The sequence below is a fragment of the Anabrus simplex genome, chromosome 1, assembly GCF_040414725.1.
Source record: "Anabrus simplex isolate iqAnaSimp1 chromosome 1, ASM4041472v1, whole genome shotgun sequence".
NCBI lineage: Eukaryota > Metazoa > Arthropoda > Insecta > Orthoptera > Tettigoniidae > Anabrus > Anabrus simplex.
Genome location: NC_090265.1, coordinates 808,564,064 through 808,590,205, shown reverse-complemented (window position 1 = coordinate 808,590,205; position 26,142 = coordinate 808,564,064). Strand labels below are relative to the sequence as shown.

At 40.2% G+C, this 26,142-nt stretch overlaps 1 protein-coding gene across 1 annotated transcript in view; it reads right to left on the bottom strand.

Moving 5' to 3' along the window:
- Positions 1–4,809: 4,809 nt before the first annotated feature.
- Positions 4,810–26,142, bottom strand: part of LOC136873705 (frizzled-10) — an 81,293-nt gene continuing 59,960 nt past the window's right edge. The window contains exons 2-3 of the mRNA XM_067146843.2: positions 9,350–10,258; positions 4,810–5,423 (exon numbers count right to left, since the gene is read on the bottom strand). Coding sequence (XP_067002944.2) covers positions 4,920–5,423; positions 9,350–10,258 — 1,413 coding nt within the window. The 3' untranslated portion in view covers positions 4,810–4,919. The remainder of the gene's footprint in view (positions 5,424–9,349; positions 10,259–26,142) is intronic.

Here is a 26,142-nt window from a genome sequence, read left to right as displayed (position 1 = left end):
TTTCCGTGGACATGGGGTGGTTCGCTGTCTGGCGTGGGTCTCCTGCCAGCTCAAAGGCTAGGCTGATCCATCCCGATCCGAATCGAGTGGCAGGCTCGGCGTGTTCGGCAGTAGACGCTTTCCTCCTGGGATGCCATACCCTCCAACTCCCAACCCCAATATCCTCTCCTTCAACAAATATTACCCTAATCAGACAAGCCCCTCCCCTCCCCTCACTACAGGATCACCTTGGTGGATTGAGTAGCCAAGAAATTTGCTTACGAAGACTCCAAGTTATCCCCTCTCACTTCTGAAAACTACAAAATGCCGCCTTCTAAACCTAATGCCAGATCCAACCTCGAAACACCAGAAACCAGAAACGGAGGCGGGTGCACAAACACATAAACGCTGCCCATTAACGATGCTGATTTTATTCAAAATTTTAACTTCTGCACACCCACATTTCTAATATGTGACAGTCACTGCACAACACTTACCGTACAGTCCTGTTGCAGTTCCAAAAGCAACATAAGGGTGTGGTCAATTCCTGGATGGGCAAACCATCCAGGACTACACATACCAAACACAGGTAATTATTATGCCAGCCATTGCTCATATGGACTGATTTCTCGGTCACACACACATTATTGTACACTAACACACACATACAGAAAACAAAACAAAATTTCATTATACTGATAAAACCTACTTATGCTGATAAAACCTACCATATTGATAAAAATACACAAATTACACACACATTACAGACCGACAGAGGAGCGCGATAAGGTGCACCGGTATCGGAACTCACAAACCACCTATCCCTCCGGAGATAGGTGGCACATACAGGTAACCAGGGATAACTAGGGGTAGGTAGCAAGTATTAGAATATTACAGTACTAACATTAAACATGCCAAAAAGTGATTCGTGATAATACAGCAGAGACGTTTAATCATACAAACTGACAGAGCAACAGTAGGTATGTTAGCACTTTATACATTCATTCAGAGTACTGAAAATCCACAGCCTGTTTCCAGTCGTTCGACCGGGTCGGGAATGGAATGAATGAAGCCCCCATATAGTGGTGAGGATAGGAAATGTGCTAGTTTCCGAAGCCTGTCGCACTCCTCTGGGGCAATGATTAATGAATGATTAATGAAATGATATTGGAGAGTGTTGCTGGAATGAAAGATGACAGGGAAAATGGTAGTACCCAGAGAAAAACCATTCAGATTATTATTATTAAACATCCTGACACTTTGAACTCTATTATACATGAGTATATTAGGATAATAGTTTTGATCAGTTTTTCTTTAATTATTGGTCCTTGACACAAAATTAGGAAACTAAATTATTGAATATATGTTTGTAGTAGCAGGATTTCCTAAAGTGATGGTATAATGACTTTGAAAGTTCCACATTGCAATTGTTTAGGTGACACTCAAGTTTGAATCTTGTCCTTCCAAACATGGCACAGTCAAACAGTGAATGGTCCACCGTTTGTGAAGATCCACAAAAGCACTCATAATTGCCCAGTAATGTTAATTTTGAAGCGTTCAAAGTAGCACCGAAACTTTCCATGACCGGAAAGAAACTGAGCGAGAAAGAATTTGGGTGCTAATGTTTTGCTCTGGAGTCAGCTATATAAGTCACGAAAAAATAATTCTCTTGTGACTGACCTTTTTGTACTTAATGTCCAGAGGTTGTTCTACTGTCTTATTAGATGTGTTTTGATTTGGGCTTTTGCATAGCTTGCAGGTGATTTGTTGTAGGTGATTTCTATGTTGGATGAGGAAGCTGCTGTTGCGAAGATATCCACCTTTCCATTTCCAGGAGAACCGGTGTATCCTCGGATCTATTTAGTATCATAGCACTGATTTTCACTCTGTTTTCCTAAAAAGGAACCAAGAAAATGGAGTATTAGCATGCTTTTGGGTATCTGTTGGCATGTGTATGTACAGCATCTCTTTCTCAGAATCATGTCCTTTAAACCTGCTATCCATATGTTTCGGGAAAAGAAAGGAGAATATACCTACTACATTACTCTGAAGTGCTGTGTTTGAAACTCAATGCAGATAACACATACCGTGTAAAAAAAAAACACCTTAATTTAAACAAAAATGCTCAAAATATGACCTCTTATCTTCAAAATGAGCGCAAATGACCTTGGGAAGGAAATATGACTTTTCCTTAACATCCGAACCTTAGTTACGACAAATGATCTGGTGATAAGGGAAACAAATTCAATACGGTATTCAAAGACATTTTTTTAGAATCAAGTGTTAGAGCAAAGTTATCTTCAACTACATCCAATTATTACTGGATTAATATAATGATCATTGGCTTATTCTTCTTATTTTTTTCTCCTTTGTTTCGGCCTTCTATGGATCACACTTGACAATCTTTACAGTACTTTTAGTCTTCTCTGCCTTCACACTCTGCCAGTATCTTTTCATTCTTTCTCCTACTTCCTCCTTCTGTACTTCTGCATAGGATCTCACTTGGCTCACTAGTGTTTTCCCAGTCTCCTGGAAAATGCAGAACTTTTAGACAAGTTGTCTAAATTCCTCTAGAGTACATACAGTTGACTCAAATCAATGACATGTGACTGAAATGAAAAATTACATATTAAATTTAAGTATCTTAGGCTATCCCATTTATGTTTTTATTCCAAAGACTATGCACTGTTCCTAGAAATAGATAACATAGTAACATGGTTTTTAGTGAACTCAGATTGTAACATAGTAATTTTCAGTTAATTTATTTTTGCCTCATATTAGATTAAGTTTTCCTTTAAGCTTTTTAGTATATATATTATTTATGTATTAGTTTGATATATTTCTGTTATTATCCACTCTCTATTTATCCCATAATATTTTCCTCAATAGTAATTTTAATTAACTGTAAATTGTTACTCATCTTATCTCGTAAACTGTAATTGATTATCACAATATTTTAAATTTATGCTGTAAAATTCTAAAAATTGTATGTGGTCAAGTGTAAGAGAGGGTCAAGAGCCCTAACTTTGCCACTTTATAAAGACACAAATAAATAAATAAATAAATAATTAAATTTCTGTCCATGATGTAATCTTAGCATTTTTCTTTCTTTCTCTTTTCCAGGTATCTTCAAGCCCACCTTTTCCAATCATTCCCAACTCAGGTTTAACAACAGTGTCTAGATGCCTCAATTTAGCCCCTTAATATAGAACCTTTTGGTTGTAGGTATTCCTCATCAGTTGAAATGCCATGTCCATTTTTCTTCCCCACTCCTTAACGCCGTTCTTTTCCGACCCATTCTCTCGTAATGTTTCTCCCAAATACTTAAAGCTCTTAACTCTCCCTATTTTTTCGTCTCCTAACTTCAACAACTGACTTCTTCTTCTTCTTCTTCTTCTTCTTCTTACCTTATAAAAGATGCTGCAAGTGTCGTCCTTCCTGGGTTAGAGAGGTGTTTATTTTGTGACCACATCCTTGCTGACGTGAGTGAGTTCTGCCACTGTAATGTTTCTGATTTCAGTCATAATATTTTCCTTCAGTTCCTCCAATGTGTGAGGATTTGTTCGATACACTTTTTCTTTCAGTTTACCCCACAAGTAAAAATCACATGCTGTTAGATCTGGAGTATGAGGGGGAAATAAACCAGCACTGATCACTCTATCTATAAACACTTCCAAGATTGTAAGAAGGGAATCTCCTGCCGTATGAACAGCAGCTGAATATTACTGAAACCATCCAGGCGATTTTTCTTCTTCTGTTAACAGATGGAAGAACGGCGTCAAAATATCATCTTGGTACCTCTCTGCATTTACTGTCGTCTTGAAAAAAATAGGCCCAATTATTCGTGTTGCACTAACAGCACACCAAACACCATTCTTCTTATCTTAATAAGGGTCTTCATAAGGATTTTCTGCACACCAATAGCGAGAGTTATGACTGCTTACACGACCATTAAGATGGAACCAGAACTTTTGCATATGAAAATAATGTGATGCAATGATAACTGTCTCAGCATGTTAACAGCTGAAATTCAGACTGGCAACTCATGCTTGCCAGGTCAGACATGTGCAGGATGCTTGCAAGGTCAAGAAGTATGCGCACGCCTCCCACACTGCAGTTGCCGTAGCCCAGAGTACAAACACCGTGCGTTTGATCTGGGTTTATAAGAGAGACCTATACATTACTCTATCATCCGGCAAAGTAAAATGTAACATTGAAAGTGACACACAGCACGCCTATATGGTATCAAAATGCCTACACACTTGACAGTTTAGGCCACAGGATTATAATTTGCAGTAAAATTGATATGATTGCTATGTTTCTTGAGATTTGTTATACTTGTATTGTAAGTAAATATTACTTGTATAAGCATCTGTTGTAATGTGGAAGTGCTAGTGATTCCCAATTCCAGATGAAGCACAAGGACTACTCTTAACTCCTCGAATAGTGTAGGTTGTAATTTTTTCGGCCCTATATTAACATCGAGCTCTGATATTTACCTAAAGTTTTAAAATCACCTTTAACAGTAAACTCATCCAGCATGTATTTTGTGTTTCAGTATGCATTTTAGTATGATATTTTTGCTCCCACATTCTCCTTATGCCTCAAGGACACAAGCTAAGACGGAAGCAATGAAAATGTTAAAAAGCATCTCTATCAGAATTCATGGCAGTTTTTGTATGCAACTTACCCCAAGAATGGTACAGAATGATAACATGATAAATGATGTATTGAGAGTAAACTAAAGCATTTGGTAACCTAAGATATTGTAATATTAATCGATGGAGATGTACCTTAACACTGAGCAGTAGTTTTAACAGATTGCTTGGCTAATATTAAAACTTAAGTCTTGAAACTTATTTGCTAGATCTACTATAGTATTAAATCAGGCACTACTTTACTAAAGTACTTATTGTCAGTCACAAGTTTTGTACGATCTGTCACACTCGGGACACATTCAGCGAGCCATTACCAATTGGGATTAAGCGTGGCTTCCTTGGGGCAACAATTAACTTACTCCAAGCTCGACATGTCTTTCCTGACCACACCCACATGCCAGATGTGACACCAACCACTAACGACAGAAAGAGTCTGAGTAACGCGACCTCTACTCCAGCTGCACCGTATGTAGGTCCGGGTATACAATCTGGTCTCACTCGACAGTCGAGTGCGGCAAGGAGAGCCAGACTGCGCCATCGTGGGCGATGCCAAGCTTCGTACACCAAGCAGGCGAGGGCCCCTAGCACTGGCAGGACATAGAGCGCGGCGAACACTCCAAGTCGTGTCGTCAGCCTCTCCAGCTTGGCTGTGCTCCGTCCAGCAGCATGTACTGTCCTTCTCACTCGGACAAGTGCAGCTCCACCCAGTGCTGCCAGCAAGCAGCCCACCAGTAACAAGGCACCATGAGGAAGAACCACGAACAGCAAGGCTGCACCTTCCGTGACCTGCCATAAGGAAAACATCATATTAATTTGTTATAATGAAAGCCATTTATTTTATAACTCAGGTTCTTCAATCTGTCAAAAGTAATTTATGAGTAAAATTTCTTTTAGAAAATACCTGGAAAATAAAACACATAATAACAAGTTATACCTGAAAAAGAAGCAACTTCATTAAAACTGAATGACATGTCATCATATTCTATCAAATCACACACTTATTTTTATAATATAACTCGAAAATCCTCAGCCTATTTCCAATCATTTGACCAGATCAGGAATGGAATGAATGAAGCCCCATCTAGTGGTGAGGATAGGAACACTGCTGGCTACTGAAGCCTGTCACACTCCTCTGGAACAATGATTAATGACTGACATATAAAGTGAAATTATATTGGTGAGTGTTGCTGGAATGAAAGATGATAGGGAAAACCAGAGTACCCCGAGAAAACCCTGTCCCCCCTCTGCTTTGTCCAGCACAAATCTCACATTTGAACCACATAACCCAGCGGTGAGAGGTTGACGCGCTGCCGCCTGAGCCATGGAGGCTTTATGATATAGCTTATGAAATGATTAATATTATTGAGAATTGAATCGATAGGTGGAGAAGGGAACTTAGTAATTATTTCTAAGTTAACAAAAATCTGAATTGTGAATAAAATACTTCAATGAACAAATTCATTTTTAAAAATAATTTTATAGCCTACCATGTATTATGGACTTAAGAGAACCAATGTATTTAATGAGGGTTTAGAAATACCTATAAGGAAGGATTTCAACAGCTATCGAGGTATCTCATTGATTAGTATACCAGGCAAAGTATTCACTGGTATCTTGTAAGGGAGGGTGCAATCAGTGGTTGAGAGGAAGTTGGATGAAAACCAGTGTGGTTTCAGACCACAGAGGGGCTATCAGGATCAGATTTTTAGTATGCGCCAGGTAATTGAAAAATGCTACGAGAGGAATGGACAGCTGTGTTTATGTTTCGTAGATCTAGAGAAAGCATATGACAGGGTATTGTGGGAAAAGATGTTCGCCATTCTGGGGGACTATGGAATTAAAAGTAGATTATTAAAATCAATCAAAGGCATTTATGTTGACAATTGGACTCCAGTGCGAATTGATGGTGAAATGAGTTCCTGGTTCAGGGTACTTATAGGGGTTAGACGAGGCTGTAATCTTTCACCTTTGTTGTTTGTAGTTTACATGGATCATCTGCTGAAAGGTATAAAGTGGCAAGGAGGGATTCAGTTAGGTGGGAATGTAGTAAGCAGTCTGGCCCATGCTGACGACTTGGTCTTAATGGCAGATTGTGCCAAAAGACTGCAGTCTAATATCTTGGAACTTGAAAATTGGTGCAATGAGTATGGTATGAAAATTAGCCTTTCGAAGACTACATTGATGTCAGTAGGTAAGAAATTCAACGGAATTGAATGTCAGATTGGTGATACAAAGCTGGAATAGGTCGATAATTTCAAGTATTTAGGTTGTGTGTTCTCCCAGGATGGTAATATAGTGAGATTGAATAAGGTGTCGTAAAGCTAATGCAGTGAGCTCACAGTTCCGATCAACAGTATTCTGTAAGAAGGAAGTCAGCTCCCAGACAAAACTATCTTCACATCGGTCTGTTTTCAGACCAACTTTGCTTTACGGGAGCGAAAGCTGGGTGGACTCAGGATATCTTATTCATAAGTTAGAAGTAACAGACATGAAAGTTGCAAGATTGATTGCTGGTACAAGCAGGTGGGAACAATGGCACGTGGGTGCTCGGAATGAGGATGTAAAGGCTAAGTTAGGAATTAACTTTATGGATGAAGCTGTACGCATAAACCAGCTTCGGTGGTCAGGTCATGTGAGCCGAATCAAGGAGGATAGGTTACCTAGGAGAATAATAGACTCTGTGATAGAGGGTAAGAGAAGTAGACGGAGACCAAGATGATGATGGTTAGACTCAGTTTCTAATGATTTAAAGATAAGAGGTATAGAACTAAATGAGGCCACAGCACTAGTTGCAAATAGGGGATTGATGCAACATTTAATAAATTCACAGAGGCTTGCAGACCGAACTCTGAAAGGTATAACGGTCTATAATGATAATGTATGCATGTATGTATGTATGTATGTATGTATGTATGTATGTTAGAAATATAATTACTTTTAAAAACGAAACATAGTTTCTTTCTCTTGTTACTGTCAGAATTCAACATATTTCAAGTAACTTACTCATGAAAAGCATGTATTTTTACCACAAAATGATTATTTATTGAACAAATAAGTGAAAATTAACATGGGGTAAACTAAATCAATTACTTTATTACATGATAATCACCCAATTTTTTCCTATAGGAAAAAAATCTAAATATTGTTATGATGCTGAGTGTTTTTCAAAAGAAAAGTCTTGTTTCAAAACATGTTCAGATCACATCACAACACAACTGAATCATCACTACTTGTGGTTGGCCACTTCATTACCTCCTCGTAAAAGGAGCTGTATGTCTTCTCCTTGAATCTACTTCATCAGTTTTTGAAAATCTTTGACTTTAGTTTTGTTTATCTTCACTTTTCCTTCTTAGTAAACCCTGTACCCCATTTTTACCCTGTTAAATGAACAATTAATACAACTGTTTATAAAAGTATAGGCATTTACTATTCCAGGTTTTATTGAGTTGTACACATCATTTAAACACTGATGCAGAAAAGGTCCACATGTCTTTCTTCAGGTCGTCAAAAATGTGAGAATCACAAGGTGAAAGATCTGGGCTGTATGGAGGATGTTGAAGTGTTTCCCAACCAAATTGGATGCGGAACCCACTGCGTGCAAATTCTGTGGAAATGCAAGTGATCTTTGATAACAGGATGCACAGAGCCAGGCTAATGCCAACCTGAACATGAATTTCTTCCTCTGTAATTTGACAGTTTTCCTGGATAAGGCCATCAGTCCAACCTATCACATCTGGAGTAATGGCTTGATGAGCCTGTCCTGGGTGTGCATTGTCTTGCAGTGATGTTAGCCCTTCCTGGTGTCTCCTACGCCACTCGTGCACACTCGTCATTGACATACAGTGTTTGACACACACAGCGGACATGCGACTGTGAGTTTTGCATACTCCAGTACCCTCAGCCACATTTTGCGAGAATGGTATTGATAAATTTGTTCCATGGTTAGGCAAATACTGTACCTCAGTTGCCATGGGGATTCTGTGGAAAAATTAAGTACATAATGAAAAACATAGTGTCTTGTGTAAAAAATGTTATAAAAATATTTAGAAATATTAATTGTACTGTACTCTCTTGCTTGGGATGACTCTCTTATAACAAGACAGTTTCTTTTTACGATTATTTCAGTTTGAATGTTTGGCACTTAGCACTTTTTTTTCTTTTGTTTCAGTGCTTCACTTAAAGTGTACACTACACACACCTTCATATGAAATGAATTTCATTTTGGTCCATATTGATGATTAATATCACTATCAACAAGGACGAGAAGGTCCACATTCAATACTATATGTAATATGTTAATATTATTTATTACATTGGGACTAGTTTTGACCCTTGTTTTGGGTCATCTTCAGCCTTAAATTATGAATGGAAAAGAACATTAAATGTCTTGAAACATTGATCAAATATGTTGAGGTTATGCATGAGTCCATTAAAATTGATGTCTCTTGCACATATGTCCAACACTTTGTGTCGCTTTTTCTTAGTGGTATATTAGGTGTTTGTGTTTTCACGTTGCTTTTAATGTTCTTTTCCATTTATAATTTAAGACAGAAGATGACCCACTACAAGTGTCGAAACTAGTCCCGATGTAATAAATAATATTAAATATATATAGTATTGAATACGTGGACCTTCTCATCCTTGGTTGATAGTCACATTACACTTTTGCAGCAATTTAATTTCTGTTCTTGGGGACAGAGTTGATATATTACCTGACAGAGTCCTGTGAGTTCATCTGCTGCCACATGTCTCATGGCAAGAGCTACGATGCCGAGGACAGCCGGTCCAGCCCATGCAGCAATGTGGAAGTAGGTGGAGAGTCCATGGAGTGCTTCACAGGACCACTTCTTGGCTGCAGACAGGAACCACGATGCTGCTAAAACCACCCACCATACGCCTGATGCAAGACTGAAATAGTAGAGTGCTAGGAAACTAAGGGTGCAGGGCCCACTTTCCAGTCCATCCACTGCTACGTATGGAACACCACCATCTGAGGGAGCCACACAGGCTATGGCTGAAGCACCCAAAGCTCCTCGTATGATATAGCCTAATGCCAAGAGGTTATAACTGAGGGCTAAAAATACAACAGGTCTCTCAGGATAGCGGAAGCGAGCAGGCTCGACCCAGAAGGTAAGTAGGGTAAAAAGTGTTGAGAGGAAGCACAACCAAGCCCATCCGGTCATCCACTTCTCTGCAAACTGTTTATCTTCAGTACTATAGTAAGCATCTCTCCCACATCGAGGACTGCAGGTGAGAGGTTGTCTGGCTCGAGCAAAATTGGGCGGACACTGGTGGGTATTCGCAATTGTGGCAACTGCTGGTGCCCACGCTGGTGGTAACACTGGAGCAGGAACTTGACCAGTGTTGGTGTCTGATGGCGCTTGCATGCACAATGCCAAAGACTTCTCTGGGAAACGGGAACAGTTCAGCATGGCAGGCCAGGGAAAGTTGAAAGTGCCCATGATGGGGAGGCAGTCCGCTTGCACTTCCTCGCAGAGACCTCGGCATACTGGTACTGGACCCGTCACGTGCTCCGTACATAGGGGAGTGAATACTGAGCAGAGGAACAGTAGCAGATGGCGAGAGCAGTTGTAATGCACCAGTGGGATGAATGCCTTCAACTGAAAGAAGAATTTTACACAAATTAATAATGCTGTTGTTTCAATTACAAAGAAAAATATAGCAAACATTTTAAAAAGAAACTCATCATAATCAAAAGGTCAAGAGTAAGAACATGCTAAGTCATATTTTACTAATTTTACAGGAGAGCATTATTAAAACTTTGTAACACCATGATCTTTCCCCTTTGAATACCAAAGCAAAGCAAAGTCATCTCCGTACAGGCCATGAAGGCCCTTGGAGGAGTGGAAGGTAAAACCATTGTTAACCTCGGCACGTGATGGGGTAGAGTGGTTAGCTCTATGCCCGACTGCCTTTGCCCCCAGGAATAAACCTGGTACTCATTTTTTGTGTAGGCTGAGTGAACCTCAGGGCCATATGCACTTCCGGAAGTGGAAATCTCGTTTCTTAAATTTTACGACTTCCTGACGGGGATTCGAACCCACGTCCTTCCGAGCGAACCGAGCACGTCTTTACCGCCTCGGCCAGGCAGCCCCTTCCCCTTTGAATGGTTTTTAAAATTGCTCACGTCTAGGAACTTAACAGGTTCCTTCTCTTTATTGGACAGAGGACTGAAACTACATTCTAAGAGCCACAAGACGGCAGTAATATCAGATAAAATGGACTTAGCATGTTCTTTCTATGGACCTTTATACACTAATTAGTAATTGAGGGTAATCTTAGACTGCACTAAGCCATTTCAGTACTTGTTTCACCATTAGAAAGATTTTCTTAAAGGTTATTATTGCAGGCTATACAGTATATAATTATGCTAGCTTACCCAGGGAGCAGGTAGTTTTTAAAAAATACAGCAAATTAGAAAAAGTGTGTTTGGGACCCTTAAAAGTTAATATGGTACACTGCCTGAACAGCTAGTCTTATCAGAAGAATGGAGCCCACCAAGTATACTTCAAATTCAATTTTCTACAAAAAGTTCACATGCTTTTGCCTCCAAACTCTAGCAGTTTTTCAGGAAAAAATATTTTCTTCCTTTTTGATGCATGCTCTATTCAATATAAAACAAAACAGATACATTGTTCTTGTACAAAAAAGTAGAGTCCACCTCAGTGGTGTAGTGGTTAGTGTGATTAGCTGCCACCCCCAGAGGCCCGGGTTCGATTCCCGACTCTGCCACGAAATTTGAAAAGTGGTACGAGGGCTGGAACGGGGTCTACTCGGCCTCGGGAGGTCAACTGCGTAAGGGGGGGGGGGGGGGGGGGGGTTCGATTCCCTCCTCAGCCATCCTGGAAGTGGTTTTCCGTGGTTTCCCACTTCTCCTCCAGGCAAATGCCGGGATGGTACCTAACTTAAGACCACGGCCGTTTCCTTCCTTCTTCCTTGTCTATCCCTTCCACACTTCCCATCCCTCCACAAGGCCCCTGTTCAGCATAGCAGGTGAGGCCGCCTGGGCGAGGTACTGGTCATCCGCCCCAGTTGTATCCCCAGACCCAGGGTCTGAAGCTCCAGGACACTGCCCTTGAGGAGGTAGAGGTCCGAGGGAAGAACCGACCCTGCAGGGAAAACAGATTACGAACGAACGAACAGAAAAGTAGCGAGTTGGCCATGCGGTTAGGGTCGTGCAGCTGTGAGCTTGCATTCGGGAGATAGTAGGTTCAAACCCCCTGTCGACAGCCCTGAAGATGATTTTGTGTAGTTTCCCATTTTCACACCAGGCAAATGTTGGGGCTGTACCATAATTGAGGCCACGGCCGTTTCCTTCACACCATAGACCACCATAGACCTATCTGTGTCGGTGCGACGTAAAGCAAATTTTTTTTAAAATCGGATTTTACTACACTTGGCGGGTTCTTCTCGTTACTCTAGCTCCCTTAGTGGATTGCATTCGACTAAATTATTAATAACTAGAGTTGGTAAACAGAAGAATACAACACTATCTTCTTCGAAGGATGTCAGTAATTTTAAAATTAACGCACACATCGAAGTAGCTCCTCCATTATAATGCAAGAATACAACTTCAGGATTACTGACCGTGGGGATCGACCACACCACTTCGCTAATGCAAACTTACGGCTACACGACTCGCACCGTGTAAGAAACTCACTCGGTGGAGTTAGTGTACCAAATGGTATACACTATGTGATCAAAAGTATCCGGACACCCCCAAAAACATACCGGTACGTTTTTCATCTTAGTGGATTGTGCTGCCACCTACTTCTAGATACTCCATATCAGCGACCTCAGTAGTAGTGCTAGGGACAGAGCGGAGCGGAGCAGTTGTTGTGACGTCATCACCCGGTAGTACCGAGTGAACTACCGAGTGAATGTCCTGACGCGGGACGTTTAAACACGTTATAGGTATGGCACTGCGAAGGTATTGCATCCCCCTATTAATACCCTTCTCTCACAACGTAACAATTGTAAATAACTGCATGTATATTCACTATAATTGTTATATACGTAACTGATAGGGAGTAGAAGGTAGTATGTGGAATAAATGTTAGTAACTTCTATAGTTAACTCATTCGAATATTGAAACAAAGTATGGCGCATACCTACCGAAAGGGTTTGTATACAAGGGGATTGGAAGTTAACAGAAAAATGATGTATTAACATTTATCTCGTAAGTTCATTTGATGCGGTACACTGTTAATGAGAAGAATGACCTGAATATAAAGAATGTTATCAGAATATAACGAAAAACACTGACATAATTTCATCTACAGGATGACAAAAGTAATTACGTAAATGAAAGTTGACTGGAATGTCCTTCTTTGCAAATGTGATTACAAAACATATCTGACAACATACTACTACACGTCCCAATGCCAAACAGCTATCAGTAGAATGCTTCTATAAATACAGTTATTAATATTATATTATATTATATTATATTATATTATATTATATTATATTATATTATATTTGATGTGCCACCACCCGTCGCGTATGTGCGGCCACAAAATTTGCATTTTGCGTGTTTCCTATTATCAGTGATGTCAAAAAACTGCCAGGCATCCGACGGTTTTCGTAGCATTTGTGGAACAACGTTCTGCAAAAATAAATTCCTTTAAATGTTCTAAAAATATAACTACTATCTACGAATATGTTTAAATATCACACTAACGCCACAAATATAATCTAACAGACTTTACATTATCTACAAAACATAACAAGCGTAGGAAATATATACGTACATTCGAAACACACAGATTGAATACAGGTACTTTCGTACGTGTGTTGTGCGCTACACTGTGCTCAGGTCCTCCGCGAGTACTCGCAGTTGTAAGCGGAGAGGATCGGTGGTGCGCTCTACCGCTACAACCGGATTACTCATCGGTATTACTCGCTCCGTCCCCACCTCTACTCAGTAGTCATTAGATATCGAGAGAGAGCAGAATGGGGCGCTCCGCGGACTCACGGACTTCGAACGTGGTCGGGTGATTGGGTATCACTTGTGTCAGAAGTCTGTACGCGAGATTTCCACACTCCTAAACATCCCTAGGTTCACTGTTTCTGACGTGATAGTGAAGTGGAAACGTGAAGGGACACGTACAACACGAAAGCGTACAGGCCGACCTCGTCTGTTGACTGACTGAGACCGCCGACAGTTGAAGAGGGTCGTCAATGTAATAGGCAGGCATTTGTCCAAACCATCCACAGGAATTCGAATCTGCATCAGGATCCACTCTATGTACTATGACAGTTCGGCGGGAGGTGAGAAAACATGGATTTCATGGTCGAGCGGCTGCCCGTAAGCCACACATCACGCAGGTCAATGCCAAACGACGCCTCGCTTGGTGTAAGGAGCGTAAACATTGGACGATTGAACAGTGGAAATACGTTGTGTGGAGTGACGAATCACGGTACACAATATGGCGATCTATAGGCAGCGTGTGGGTATGGCGAATGCCGGTGAACGTCATCTGCCAGCGTGTGTAGTGTCAACAGTAGAATTCGGAGGCGGTGGTGTTATGGTGTGGTCGGGAGGGGGCTTGCACCCCCTGTTGTTTTGCGTGGCACTATCACAGCAGAAGCCTACAAGATGTTTTAAGCACCTTATTGCTTCCCACTGCTGAAGAGCACTTCGGGGATGGCGATTGCATCTTTCAACACGATCGAGCAACTGTTCATTTAATGCACGGCCTGTGGCGGAGTGGTTACACGACAATAACATCCCTGTCATCGACTGGCCTGCACAGAGTACCGACCTGAATCCTATAGAACACCTTTGGGATGTTTCGGAACGGCGACTTCGTGCCAGGCCTCACCGACCGACATCGCTACCTCTCCTCAGTGCAGCACTCCGTGAAGAATGGGCTGCCATTCCCCAAGCAACCTTCCAGCACCTGATTGAACGTACGCCAGCGAGAGTGGAAGCTGTCATCAAGGCTAAGGGTGGGCCAACACCATATTGAATTCAAGCATTACCGATGGAGGGCGCCACGAACTTGTACGTCATGTTCAACCAGGTGTCCGGATACTTTTGATCACATAGTGTATATTCCCAGTCATTTCATTTTGATTGATTTTTTTTTTTTTTTTTTTTTTTTTTGCTAGTTGTTTTACGTCGCACTGACACTGATAGGTTTTATGGCGACGATGGGACAGGAAAGGGCTAGGAGTGGGAAGGAAGCGGCCGTGGCCTTAATTAAGGCACAGCTCCAGCATTTGCCTGGTGTGAAAATGGGAAACCACGGAAAACCATCTTCAGGGCTGCCGACAGTGGGGTTCGAACCTACTATCTCCCGAATACCGAATACTGGATACTGGCCGCATTTAAATGACTGCAGCTATCGAGCTCGGTGATTGATTTTATTTGTTGTGGCGACCGTCTCAAAGCGTAGCTCTCTAGACATTCGACTTCTATGCAGGATCGAATCCTGGTGCAGTTGGTTGGCATTTAAGAGTGTTCAAGAGCCATATCAGTAGAGTTACTGGCTGGTTAGAGAACCCCTTTTCAGGACAGACTTCCGACTCACCGGCATCTTTTCAAATCTAAAGCAATTGAAGGGATGTTGAACGCATATTATTATTATTAATATTATTATTATTATTATTTAGTTTTTCGAACTGAGCCTCTATGGACTGCGTGTTAACAACCAATCTCATTTTCACTGTCTGTGTCTTCTTCGTCTGCCGGCTTTGACATCCTGCCAGTATCTCTTGAGCTCGTCGATCAGCGCTTTCTTCTGCTCCTCTGTTAAAGGGCCTCTCCATCTTCTGGGTTCTGTCTCCACCATGAAAACATGATAGCCTTTCACCATCCTTCTGAAACTACTTCCGCCATTGATTTCATCCTCCGTAATCTCCAACTCTCTCAGATCATTCTCACACTCTTCCAACCATTTCAATTTAGATGCCTTTAGTTTTAGAAAATTCCAAATTTTCTTTGTGAGCCGGTCATTATTCATACGGAAGATGTGACCATAAAACAGCGATCTTCTCTTTCTAATTCCTGTTGTTATCGGTTCCATGTTGTACACTTCTTTATTGCATTTCTGTCGAACCTGCCCGTCAAGCCGTCTGTTGCCTAAGATCTTCCGTAGTGCCTGCGTTCTCTTTTAAGTACTGTAGTTTATTGAATAGTCCTTTTCGATTCATCATCATCATCATTATTATCTATATATTTAAAAAAATTATGAAAACTAAAGTCTGTCAGTCCGGCCATTCTATCCGGTCGATTTCCTTCATTTTTTTTTAACTTAAAGGTATTCATGCACAAATTTGTCATCAGGTACTATACATCACTTAACTTCCAACTTCCTCAAATTATTTCAGTTTTTCAATTTTTTGTATCTTTGAAGGAATCATATCTTTGGTTCTAATCGAGGTACGGAGTTCATTTTGGCCTAAGAACGCTCAGTGGATCAGGTTCTTTCATTTCAGCTCTTAACTATTCAAATTGGTTCATTCTGAGCAAAGTTATGAGTGCACATTAAATTTGACATCTCATTTCTTCAACATTTTTTCTCATTGAACCAATCATATCTTTCGTTCTTCACCTGAGGCTTTGTTGTTCTTTAGGCTCTTGATAATCTCCCTTATTTCTTCAAAGGTTGGCGGTGTGGAGTCTCGGTTTCTGGAAAGAGGCTCAGAGAATGCGAGTCTCTCTTTAGGTTCCTCTGCATTGAGGAGCTGTTTGAAATACCCTGCAAGAGTATTGGTACAATCCTTGTTGTTGAACTGAAGCGTCCCATCAGGTCCACGAAGATCGTATTATTATTATTATTATTATTATTATTATTATTATTATTATTGTACCGGGCAGCACACCTCCACGCCGCTAATTCAAACTTTGCGCCTGTTGAAACTCCTCTACTGGAGGAAGTCTGAACTTTATCTAATGTGTTGATTTTCAAGTTTCTCAGAAGATGTCACTACTTGGAAATTTTGAAGTTTCTGAACTGGGTCGTTTTCGACGTATTTTTGTTTTGCCTGTAGTAAGAAGTGTGAACATTCTCTTCTAGAGGACACTACTGAAGAACTACAATGGTGCACCCTAGTGCGAAGTGAAGGAACTGTTTTTTTTTGGAGAAATTTTGATTTCAAAAGTTTGTTTCTTGTTAAATTTCTTTCTGTTATTGTTTAAGTTGGCTGTATAACCCTGCCCTTTCCCCTTGTTTTGAATTAGCCAATCCCGAATTTCTTTAATTAATTTATGACCAATCAGGTGTATCTTCCTCAACTTGGATATGTTGCTTAACCCTAGCCAATAAAATTCTTGTGGGAGGGTGTCCTCATTCCTGAAACGCCTCGAACTTTTCGCGAGGGTTTATAAACTGCTGATTTTCGGGTCTCTGCGCCACTTCAGTAACATCTTTCCGTGTGTAAAGTACGTAGCAGGGGGCGGGAAGCGCCTCTTTCGTCGGGCAGCAGTTCAACCACCAGGTAATGGCCGTCTAATAACTTATTTTCTTGCTAGCTCAGCAGTTTAACTCTCGGGGCAGGTCCGAAGCGTTTTACTATGTAACTTCCCCCTAAAATGTAAAAACACTTGGTATCTATTCTATCTTTTTAAACTACAAATTGGGATAGAGAGTGCTTAACCCTCTCGAGCTCCCACTCATATTGCATTGAGGTGAACTTATTTTCACAACCGTTTCTTCCTTAACGCAATGTAAATTGTTTCCTTCTGAAAGTCACCTCTTTAGTATGGGACTAGCCCTTGCAGTAACGGCCTAGTGCCAAGTAGGTTTTATATAAAGTGTATTAGGAGTGCAAGAACGCCTCCTCTCAAGTTGGTATTTTAGAGGCCATGTAATTTTCATGTTTCTTTACTTAATAGGCCTCAGTAGGTTTGGTATTTTACCCCTGTGTTTATGTCCTTAGAGGACAACTTGAAGGTGGAGTTTGGTGTGGCCTTTGATAGGCTTAAATTTTAAGAGCGAGTTGCTCTTTCTTGAAAAATTGAGTTGTTGTATGCCTCGAGGAGGCTTTACCGTGTAAAGAGGAGCAAGTGCTCCTAGGCATGATTGGGGTCTTCTGCCCCTTTGTTGAATTCTGTATATCGTAAAGTTGGGCTTATAGCTCAAGAATTGGGTGTCTGGCTCTCGGAGCCCAAATCCTGTAATCACTGTAATTGTACCTTTTCGAATTGTATTTCGGCTACTGAGTACCTGTTCAATTTATTTCTTATTCTTGAAAAGAAAATATAACCTTGTTAAATTTTACCTTAACTTTAATTTCGTATTTTGAGATCTGTTCACCCCCGCACCTTCTTTCACCTCTGCAAATCCACGATAATCCGTAACATTATTATTATTATTATTATTATTATTATTATTATTATTATTATTATTATTATTATTATTATTATTATTATTATTATTATTTGTACACTAAGGTCCAAGCAGTATGTGTCTGTCTTTGTGGACTTTAAGAAAGCGTACGAGTCCATTGACCGGGAAGTCCTGCTAAACATCTTAAATGAATTTGGAGTTGATTTGAAACTGCTGGCATTAATTAGAGCCACCCTGACCGATACAAAACCCAAGGTGAAGTTCCACGGATGTCTCTCGCATTCCTTTGACATCAAAACAGGAGTCCGACAAGGTGATGGGCTATCCCCGATACTCTTCAACTGTGTTCTTGAAAAGATCATCAGAACCTGGCGGGTGAGATTACAGGAAACCAACTACAGTCCATTGAGAATAGGAACCAAATCCAAGGGGATCGCAACAGACTGCTTAGCATTTGCCGATGATATTGCTGTTCTCTCAAACGACATAGAAACCGCTAGAGCTCAAGTTGAAATTTTAAAGGAAATTGCCGAACAAACTGGTTTGCAGATATCGTTTGAGAAAACAGAAGTAATGACTAACATCAAAGAGGCTTCACCAAAACTCCATACAAAATACGGGGACATCACCCGAGTAGACAAATTCAAATACCTGGGTGAGATCATCATGAAAAATGGACTGGACAAAGAAGCACTTCAGGAGCGAGTACGCAAACTGGAAATAGCCTACCAAACATCCCGCACAATCTACAACAAAAAATGCCTTTCCCAAAACACCAAGATACGTCACTATGAAACAGTTCTGAAGCCAGTAGTTCTATATGCAGCCGAAACCCTGTCTCTAAATGCCAACAAAGGACTCCTTGAAGAACTGGAGAAAAGAGAACGCAAAATTGTGAGAGGAATCTTGGGATCAAAGTACAAAAATGGAATCCATCAAAAGAGATCCAACAAGGAAGTCTACAGCAAAATAGAGAAAATTACCGACACAATCAGAAGAAGACGGGCACGATTTTACGGTCATCTGAAAAGAATGGACGGAAGAAAGTTAACTAAAGAAATCTTTCACTTTTTTATGCAAACTCCAAAACCACAATTCCCTGGTTTAGAAATACCAAAGAAGACCTGCAAATGCTACATATCTCATCTGAAGACACCCTTAACAGAGATCTCTTCCGCAAGAAAATATTGACGAACGGGCTAAACCGAGACGAGCAACCGAAGAGAAGACACGGTGCCCCTTGGACAGAGGAGCGTAAGCAGGCCCACTCACAAAGAATGAGGGAAATTTGGGCTCTAAAGAAGGCCAAGTTCAGTGTCAAATGTAACAAGACTTAACGTGGTCCTTGATGGCCCCAGCGAATTATATATTATTATTATTATTATTATTATTATTATTATTATTATTATTATTATTATTATTATTATTATTATCGAAATTGTCGAAACCATGTCTTGCATGTTCTAATCGATGAAGCGTGTTCACCGTATGTTTCCACCAGCAAACGATGATTTTCCACAGCCCTTTTTTTATTAAATAAGAAAAGCAATGCGCGCCGCATATGTTCTTTTTCAGGCGCAAACGTCGACATGATCACTGAACGATACAACACAGACGCTAGTGTTTGGGGGACTCAACTTTATTATTATTATTATTATTATTATTATTATTATTATTATTATTATTATTATTATTATTATTATTATTATTATTATTATTATTATTATTATCGAAATTGTCGAAACCATGTCTCGCATGTTCTAATCGATGAAGCGTGTTCACCATATGTTTCCACCAGCAAACGATGATTTTCCACAGCCCTTTTTTTATTAAATAAGAAAAGCAATGCGCGCCGCATATGTTCTTTTTCAGGCGCAAACGTCGACATGATCACTGAACGATACAACACAGACGCTAGTGTTTGGGGGACTCAACTTTTGTGTATTGGTAGGTTAATGTCAGACGAACAAAATGACGTATGTGTCAAATTCATACCGCTTCGTACTGTTCGCTGGCGCCATCTGTTAATGAAACCGGGAAAGACTTATGCATACACCTGGTAAATGTGTGTCAGAATTAAATGTTCAGCAAAATGTGTGCATAATACGATCTCAGGTGCATTACAAATCAAAAAAGTATCATTTCCTAACTAAAATATATTTTGGTATCAATTTTCTTTGCTGTAATTATTTTTCAACAATTTGGTACAGGTCTTTTGTGAGGAACGAGTGCGGTGTTGCGAGGGGGTAAGCACTGTTTACAGCTGTACTGTGTTACTCACGCAATAAACTGCTGCTATATGCAACCAAGTGGATATTCCTCTACGTACAAATTGTAAAACACAAACAACTATTTTGACCCTGATCATTTCTGTGCAGAGTGGCATTATGCCAGATATTCAGAGTGGTCGGAAACAAAGTGAACCGGATATGTGAGCGTTAGCAGGTTAGTCATACTGATAAATAATTGGAAACAAAAAAATCGATAACTCGCACCGTTATTATTTTAACAGCCAATCAGATCGCTTCGCGGGCGACTTCAGTTGGCTTTGCGAAGCAGTGTTACTAATCTGCACGTGGTTTATGGCCGGCTTGAGAGTGCCAATAGAAGAAATAAACTTCTCCAGGGGAGGGACCTGAACAAGGAACCCCCTGCTGATAGGCTCGCCCTATAGCAAACACGCTGCTGTGGCATTGGTTGAAACCCACGGCGTGTTAGTGTTTGATGCTCATTTTTCGGCATGACTCTCAAGCCCGACCAAGCCACGTGCAGATTTAGCAACACCGCCTCGTAAAGCCCATTTGAATTCGCGCGCGAAGCGATCTGATTGGCTAAATTCAGCAGCTTATAAAATGACAACGGTGCGAGATATCGACGTAATGTTTTCAAATTACTTATCAGTATGACCAACGCTCATATACTCGGTTCACGTTATTTCCAATCACCTTGCATGTCATTTTTCTTTGCGATGAGTCTACGGGGCCTCTTAAAGGCCGGGCCCGGCTACACTGCACGCCATGTTGGCCCTAACGTTACGCCCCCGGCATTCTGTGAGTCAATAATAATGGCAATCGTGGCACGATACTGCCATAATGAAAAAAACCTTACCTTACACTAAGTTAACAACACTCCCTTCCGTAGGCTAGTTATTGGGGAATTACTAACTGTAAGCCAACGACTTACTAATCAGGAACTACTTAGCTACTACCCGTGTTTTTCATCAATGTAACGACATGGTTATACTGGCGGTTCTTGGTTGTACAATATTTAAGGCTGCAGTTATACTTTCCTTGAGCGTTTGGCAAAGCAAGTAGAGTCGTTTTCACAATAATAATTCGAGGCCAAACGACTCATTCTCCATTCCATCTCTAACTGTGTCGTTTTATTAAAAATAAAAATTGTCTTCATCTTTATAATCTGGTTTATTTGAAACAGCAAACTGCCTATATTCACGATATGAATGAGAAGGAGAACGAATTGGAATTCGTGAGCGAAGAAAGACAGACGACGTAGACTTTTCTTCCATTTGAAGAATAGGAATGACAGCAAAAAAAAAATAGCAGCCTGTTACATTAGTTGCTGTTAAACTGGTTCGCTCAGTCGGCGGCCATCAGTTACTCCATCCACGTAGCTAGCCTTGGTTGTCTGTCTCCATAGCTGACAGTGACGAACGACGGGGACATAGAGCGCGACAGAAATCAAAAGTCGGCTGCTTTGCTACAACAGTCCCTCTTTTTGATGGAGGTTTGCTTTCCTCTGCAATTACCGCACAGATATACAACTGAATGCAAACTTGAAAGAATTCCTTGAAAAGTAAAGGCACGTCTAGGTTAAGTTTGCGTAACGATATGGCATCGTTCTTTGTCGGAGAATGCATGCATGCCCTTGGTCCAGTCATGATAATAGTACAGCAAATTTCCGCTTATCCGCCTGCGGATTATCCAGTTTGTGGGTTATCCGTGCGTTCCCGAGGTTTATTGTATTACTCTTTTTATTTTTGTCACGTAATTTTGAATACGTGTGAACAGCGCGTTAAAAATTCGAGCGCGCTCTCGACTGAAAGTGTGCTGACGGCATGCTTTGTTCGAGAACGAAAGACTAAATAATGTAGAAAGCTTTTAAGTTTTAAAAACGCTTGAATTAATTGAAAAATTCGAGAAAGAAGAATCAGTAAAGAAATTAGCAAATGATTGTGGATTTGGTGAACGTGGGTGACGTGCTTCAGCCTAGGAAAGTGTGGAAACTGTCTTATAGCCCTATTATGCTGAAAACAAAAGACTAGCTATAGTGCTTTTGCACTTTAGAACGTTCGTACCTGTAAACCAAAGAACTTAAATGTATTTCGAAAGCAAAAGAACATTACTGATTATTTTTCACCAATTGACAGTCCGACTCGTTGGCTGAATGGTCAGCGTACTGGCCTTCGGTCCAGAGGGTCCCGGGTTCGATTCCCGGCCGGATCGTGGATTTTAACCTTAATTGGTTAATTCCAGTGGCCCGGGGGCTGGGTGTTTGTGCTGTCCCGAACATTCCTGCAACTCACACACCACACATAACACTATCCTCCACCACAATAACACGCAGTTACCTACAAATGGCAGATGCCGCCCACCCTCATCGGAGGCTCTGCCTTACAAGGGCTGCACTCGGCTAGAAATAGCCACACGAAATTAATTAATTACCAATTGACAAAAACTGACGTTTTGTATAATATTTTTGTACCCCAAGTGTTTTACCAGCACTAGACGTAAGTAACGTTTATATTGGCCTACTTTACTGATAAAAGAGATTATTGGATGTGTTCATTGTTTGACATTATTTCATTTTCAAACAGTATTGTACGTTCTGTGTTATTAAAATTTTCGTTATGTATTAAAATGCACAAAATGGTATTATCCGTGTTCTCAGTTATCCGTGCGAATTTGTCTGGTGATTAGCCCGGATAATCGAGAGTTTGCTGTAATAACAACAACAACAACAACAATAATAATAATAATAATAATAATAATAACAATTTATTTCGTTTGTCAAGAAGATACACTGTTACGATAGTACAAATATGTACAAAGTAATAGGCTTAAATATACTCCCACCGAGTTCGATAGCTGCAGTCGCTTAAGTGCGGCCAGTATTTAGTATTCGGGAGATAGTGGGTTCGAACCCCACCGTCGGCAGTCCTGAATATGGTTTTGCGTGGTTTCTCATTTTCTTACCAGGCAAATGCTGGGGATGTACCTTAATTAAGGCCACGGCCGCTTTCTTTTCACTCCTAACCCTTTCCTGTCCCATCGTCGCCATAAGATCTATATGTGTCGGTGCGACGTAAAGCAAATTGTAATATACAGTATATACTCCTTCAATGTTGAGCTGTGAGATCAAGATCTTCAGTGGAGATCTGAAAAGAGCCAATTCTAGTTCTACTCATTTTCCTCGTATTGGAGTATCCTCTGATTGCTGGGATATCCATAAAGCATAGCCTTAGGTCCAGCAGCCAAGGTAGTTACTGTCTTGGCACCATCGAGGGGTCACGTATAAGGCAATTTAAAGCAAATACACTGTGGAGAATACGTGCCACTTTGCGAGATATTGCAAGACATTGATTGCCAGCGCACCTAGCTGGACGGCCTTAAAACGGAGTGTAGTATGGACTATACACTACGCATTATGCCTAAAGTGTCAGGTTCCAAGTCGTCTTTAAGTAAAAAGTAGTTACAGGAGTTTCCCCCGCTTCACATAGGATGGTAAAATTGAATTCTGTGACGTTTGCAGCGAAGAGTTGAGTGAAACTTGTTTTATATTTCCCCCTAACGAGTTATTATTAATTTAGTAAAATAAACATGGTAATTTCATTAATGCCTATTAAAACATAAAACTGAAGCTGTTAAAATATTTTAGAACCTATTTGAAAATCTGTTTTAGGCAGCTAAAATAACATTTAAGCACCACAAAATCCGTGGTCTAGGAATCACTATTGCATGTTTTTGTGGTGGTTGGAAGTGTAGTGTGTTGTCTGAATATGGAGAGAAAAGTGTTGGAACAAACACAAACAACCAGTCCTCGAACGAGAAGAATTAATTTGACGCGATTAAAATCCCCGATCCGGCTGGAAATTAAATCCGGGACCTTCTGAACCGAAGGCCCAACGCTGCCCATTCGGCCAAAGATTCGGACAAAACGAAATCATTATTGAATTTCACTATTTCTATCGGTATTAACATTTAACTTTCGTAGTAGAACAAAGCAGAAATAATTATTTAGTTTCATTATTTCTATCAATTTTAACATGTAACTTTTGTAGTTTCAATCTTGCCACCTGATGTTTAAAGTCCGGCTGTCAGGTGCGCCACTGTCAACATGTCTCTCATATTAGTACGGGAGAATATGGAAGTACCCAGTATTGTGTACAGTGTATGTTTAAAGTTATACTTACGGACTTGCAGCAACCACAACCCCGATAGGGCAATTGATAGAGATTGCCCGTTCGACAAGTGACTCTCGTAAGTACGGCACCGCAAAGAACTAGTGGAGTGGAAATCTATATAATGGTTTCGATGGTATTGAGAAAATTCAATATGGTGATAGTTAGGGCAAAATTTCCAAACCAAAAAATTAAGCACTTAGCAGAGTAATCTATGGACCCATTATATATAATCCAATATGGAGGAACTTAGGGTAATTTAAGCCAATATAAACCCTAAAAATAAAAAAAGAGATCGCAGATTACGGAAATAACACTACCACCATATAAAACAAATAACAGATGTTCTCTGGAAACCACAAACACAAATGACATCCCTAATAAAGATGTTAAAAGGAATTCACCTCCAGTGCACATGATCTTCGTGGCCTACTGCATAATAATAATAATAATAATAATAATAATGTTATTTTTCGCAATAGTGATATTATGTGAAATGCTTATAAAGGCTTGTACTTCCGTCTTTTCATTTTTCGCGACCTGTAGACCACTTTTTAATGCATTTCTAAAAGGCTATAAAATGCCAAATGTATAGTAATGCGATCCTAAATATAAAAGGGAAGATTTTTCAAATAAAATATTTTTTTTTGTTTATAATTCTTCCGATAAAACCAGGAACGAGAAATTTGTACCGCTTTGAACTGCCTGCAAACGCTCTTGGTTTTTAGCTTAAGCTCCGGTGCCCAGTTTGTCCAAGCAGCTTTGGAATGTATTTGGAGTTTTACCAAGACTATAGCTGCTAAAGATATTTATTTTCTGTTTCTTTTATATCTCTTTTCAGTTTCGACTCAGCTAATTTATAACTCTCAGGTTCTTCAGTCCGTCAAAACTAATTTTGAACAAATAAATATATAAATTATCTGAAGAGGAAAACATATGGTAACGTAATTATAATTGAAAACGAAACAACTGAATTAAAATAGAATGACACGTTTCGTTCTTGAAATAACATCATCAGATTCTATCAAATCGCACTAAATTCTATTTAGAAGTGTATAAACATTTATTTCTATTTAAATCTTTAAAAACTTGAATTTTGGAACTTATTTTACTAAAGTCATTACTGTTCTCCACGTGTACATAGAATGAAATGAAAAGGTTAGCAAAGGACAGGGTGGCAGTGGCATGAGAGCTGCATCAGATCAGTCTATGAACTGATGACCCAAACAACAAGAACGTCATATTTTTATTGTGGTCTCCTTTTGCAAGCAAGTTAAATTAACCATATTTATGACTGTTGTGGTCACGGTGACATGGTCTTTATAGGTCGTATAACTGAGTATCTTACTACATTTTATCATTGAGTCGTGTTTAACCACCAATGGTATAACATCATATATATTTGGCCATACGTAGTAGAGTCATTAAGCTCATGGACTGGCCTTCTAGTGTCTCTGTGGTCCACTACAGCGGAGAGTTTGCACCACAGGCTTTTGTCATGACTGTTCTTCGCTAGTCCCAGCAGGAGGCAGTTGTGTGCATACAGTATAAGCAGAACTACGGTCTGTGATGTGAAGGATAGTTGAATGTCCGCCGACGGAACTAGAGAATGTCGCAGTTTGAGCAACGGGCAATTTCAATTTCTGCCAAAAAATTAGGCAAAACCACTAGCGAAACGTTTGGGATGATGTAGTCGAAATCGCCCGGATCATCACGACGGGGAAAAGACGCGAAGAGCCAGGTCAAAAGACCATGTGATCCTTTAACT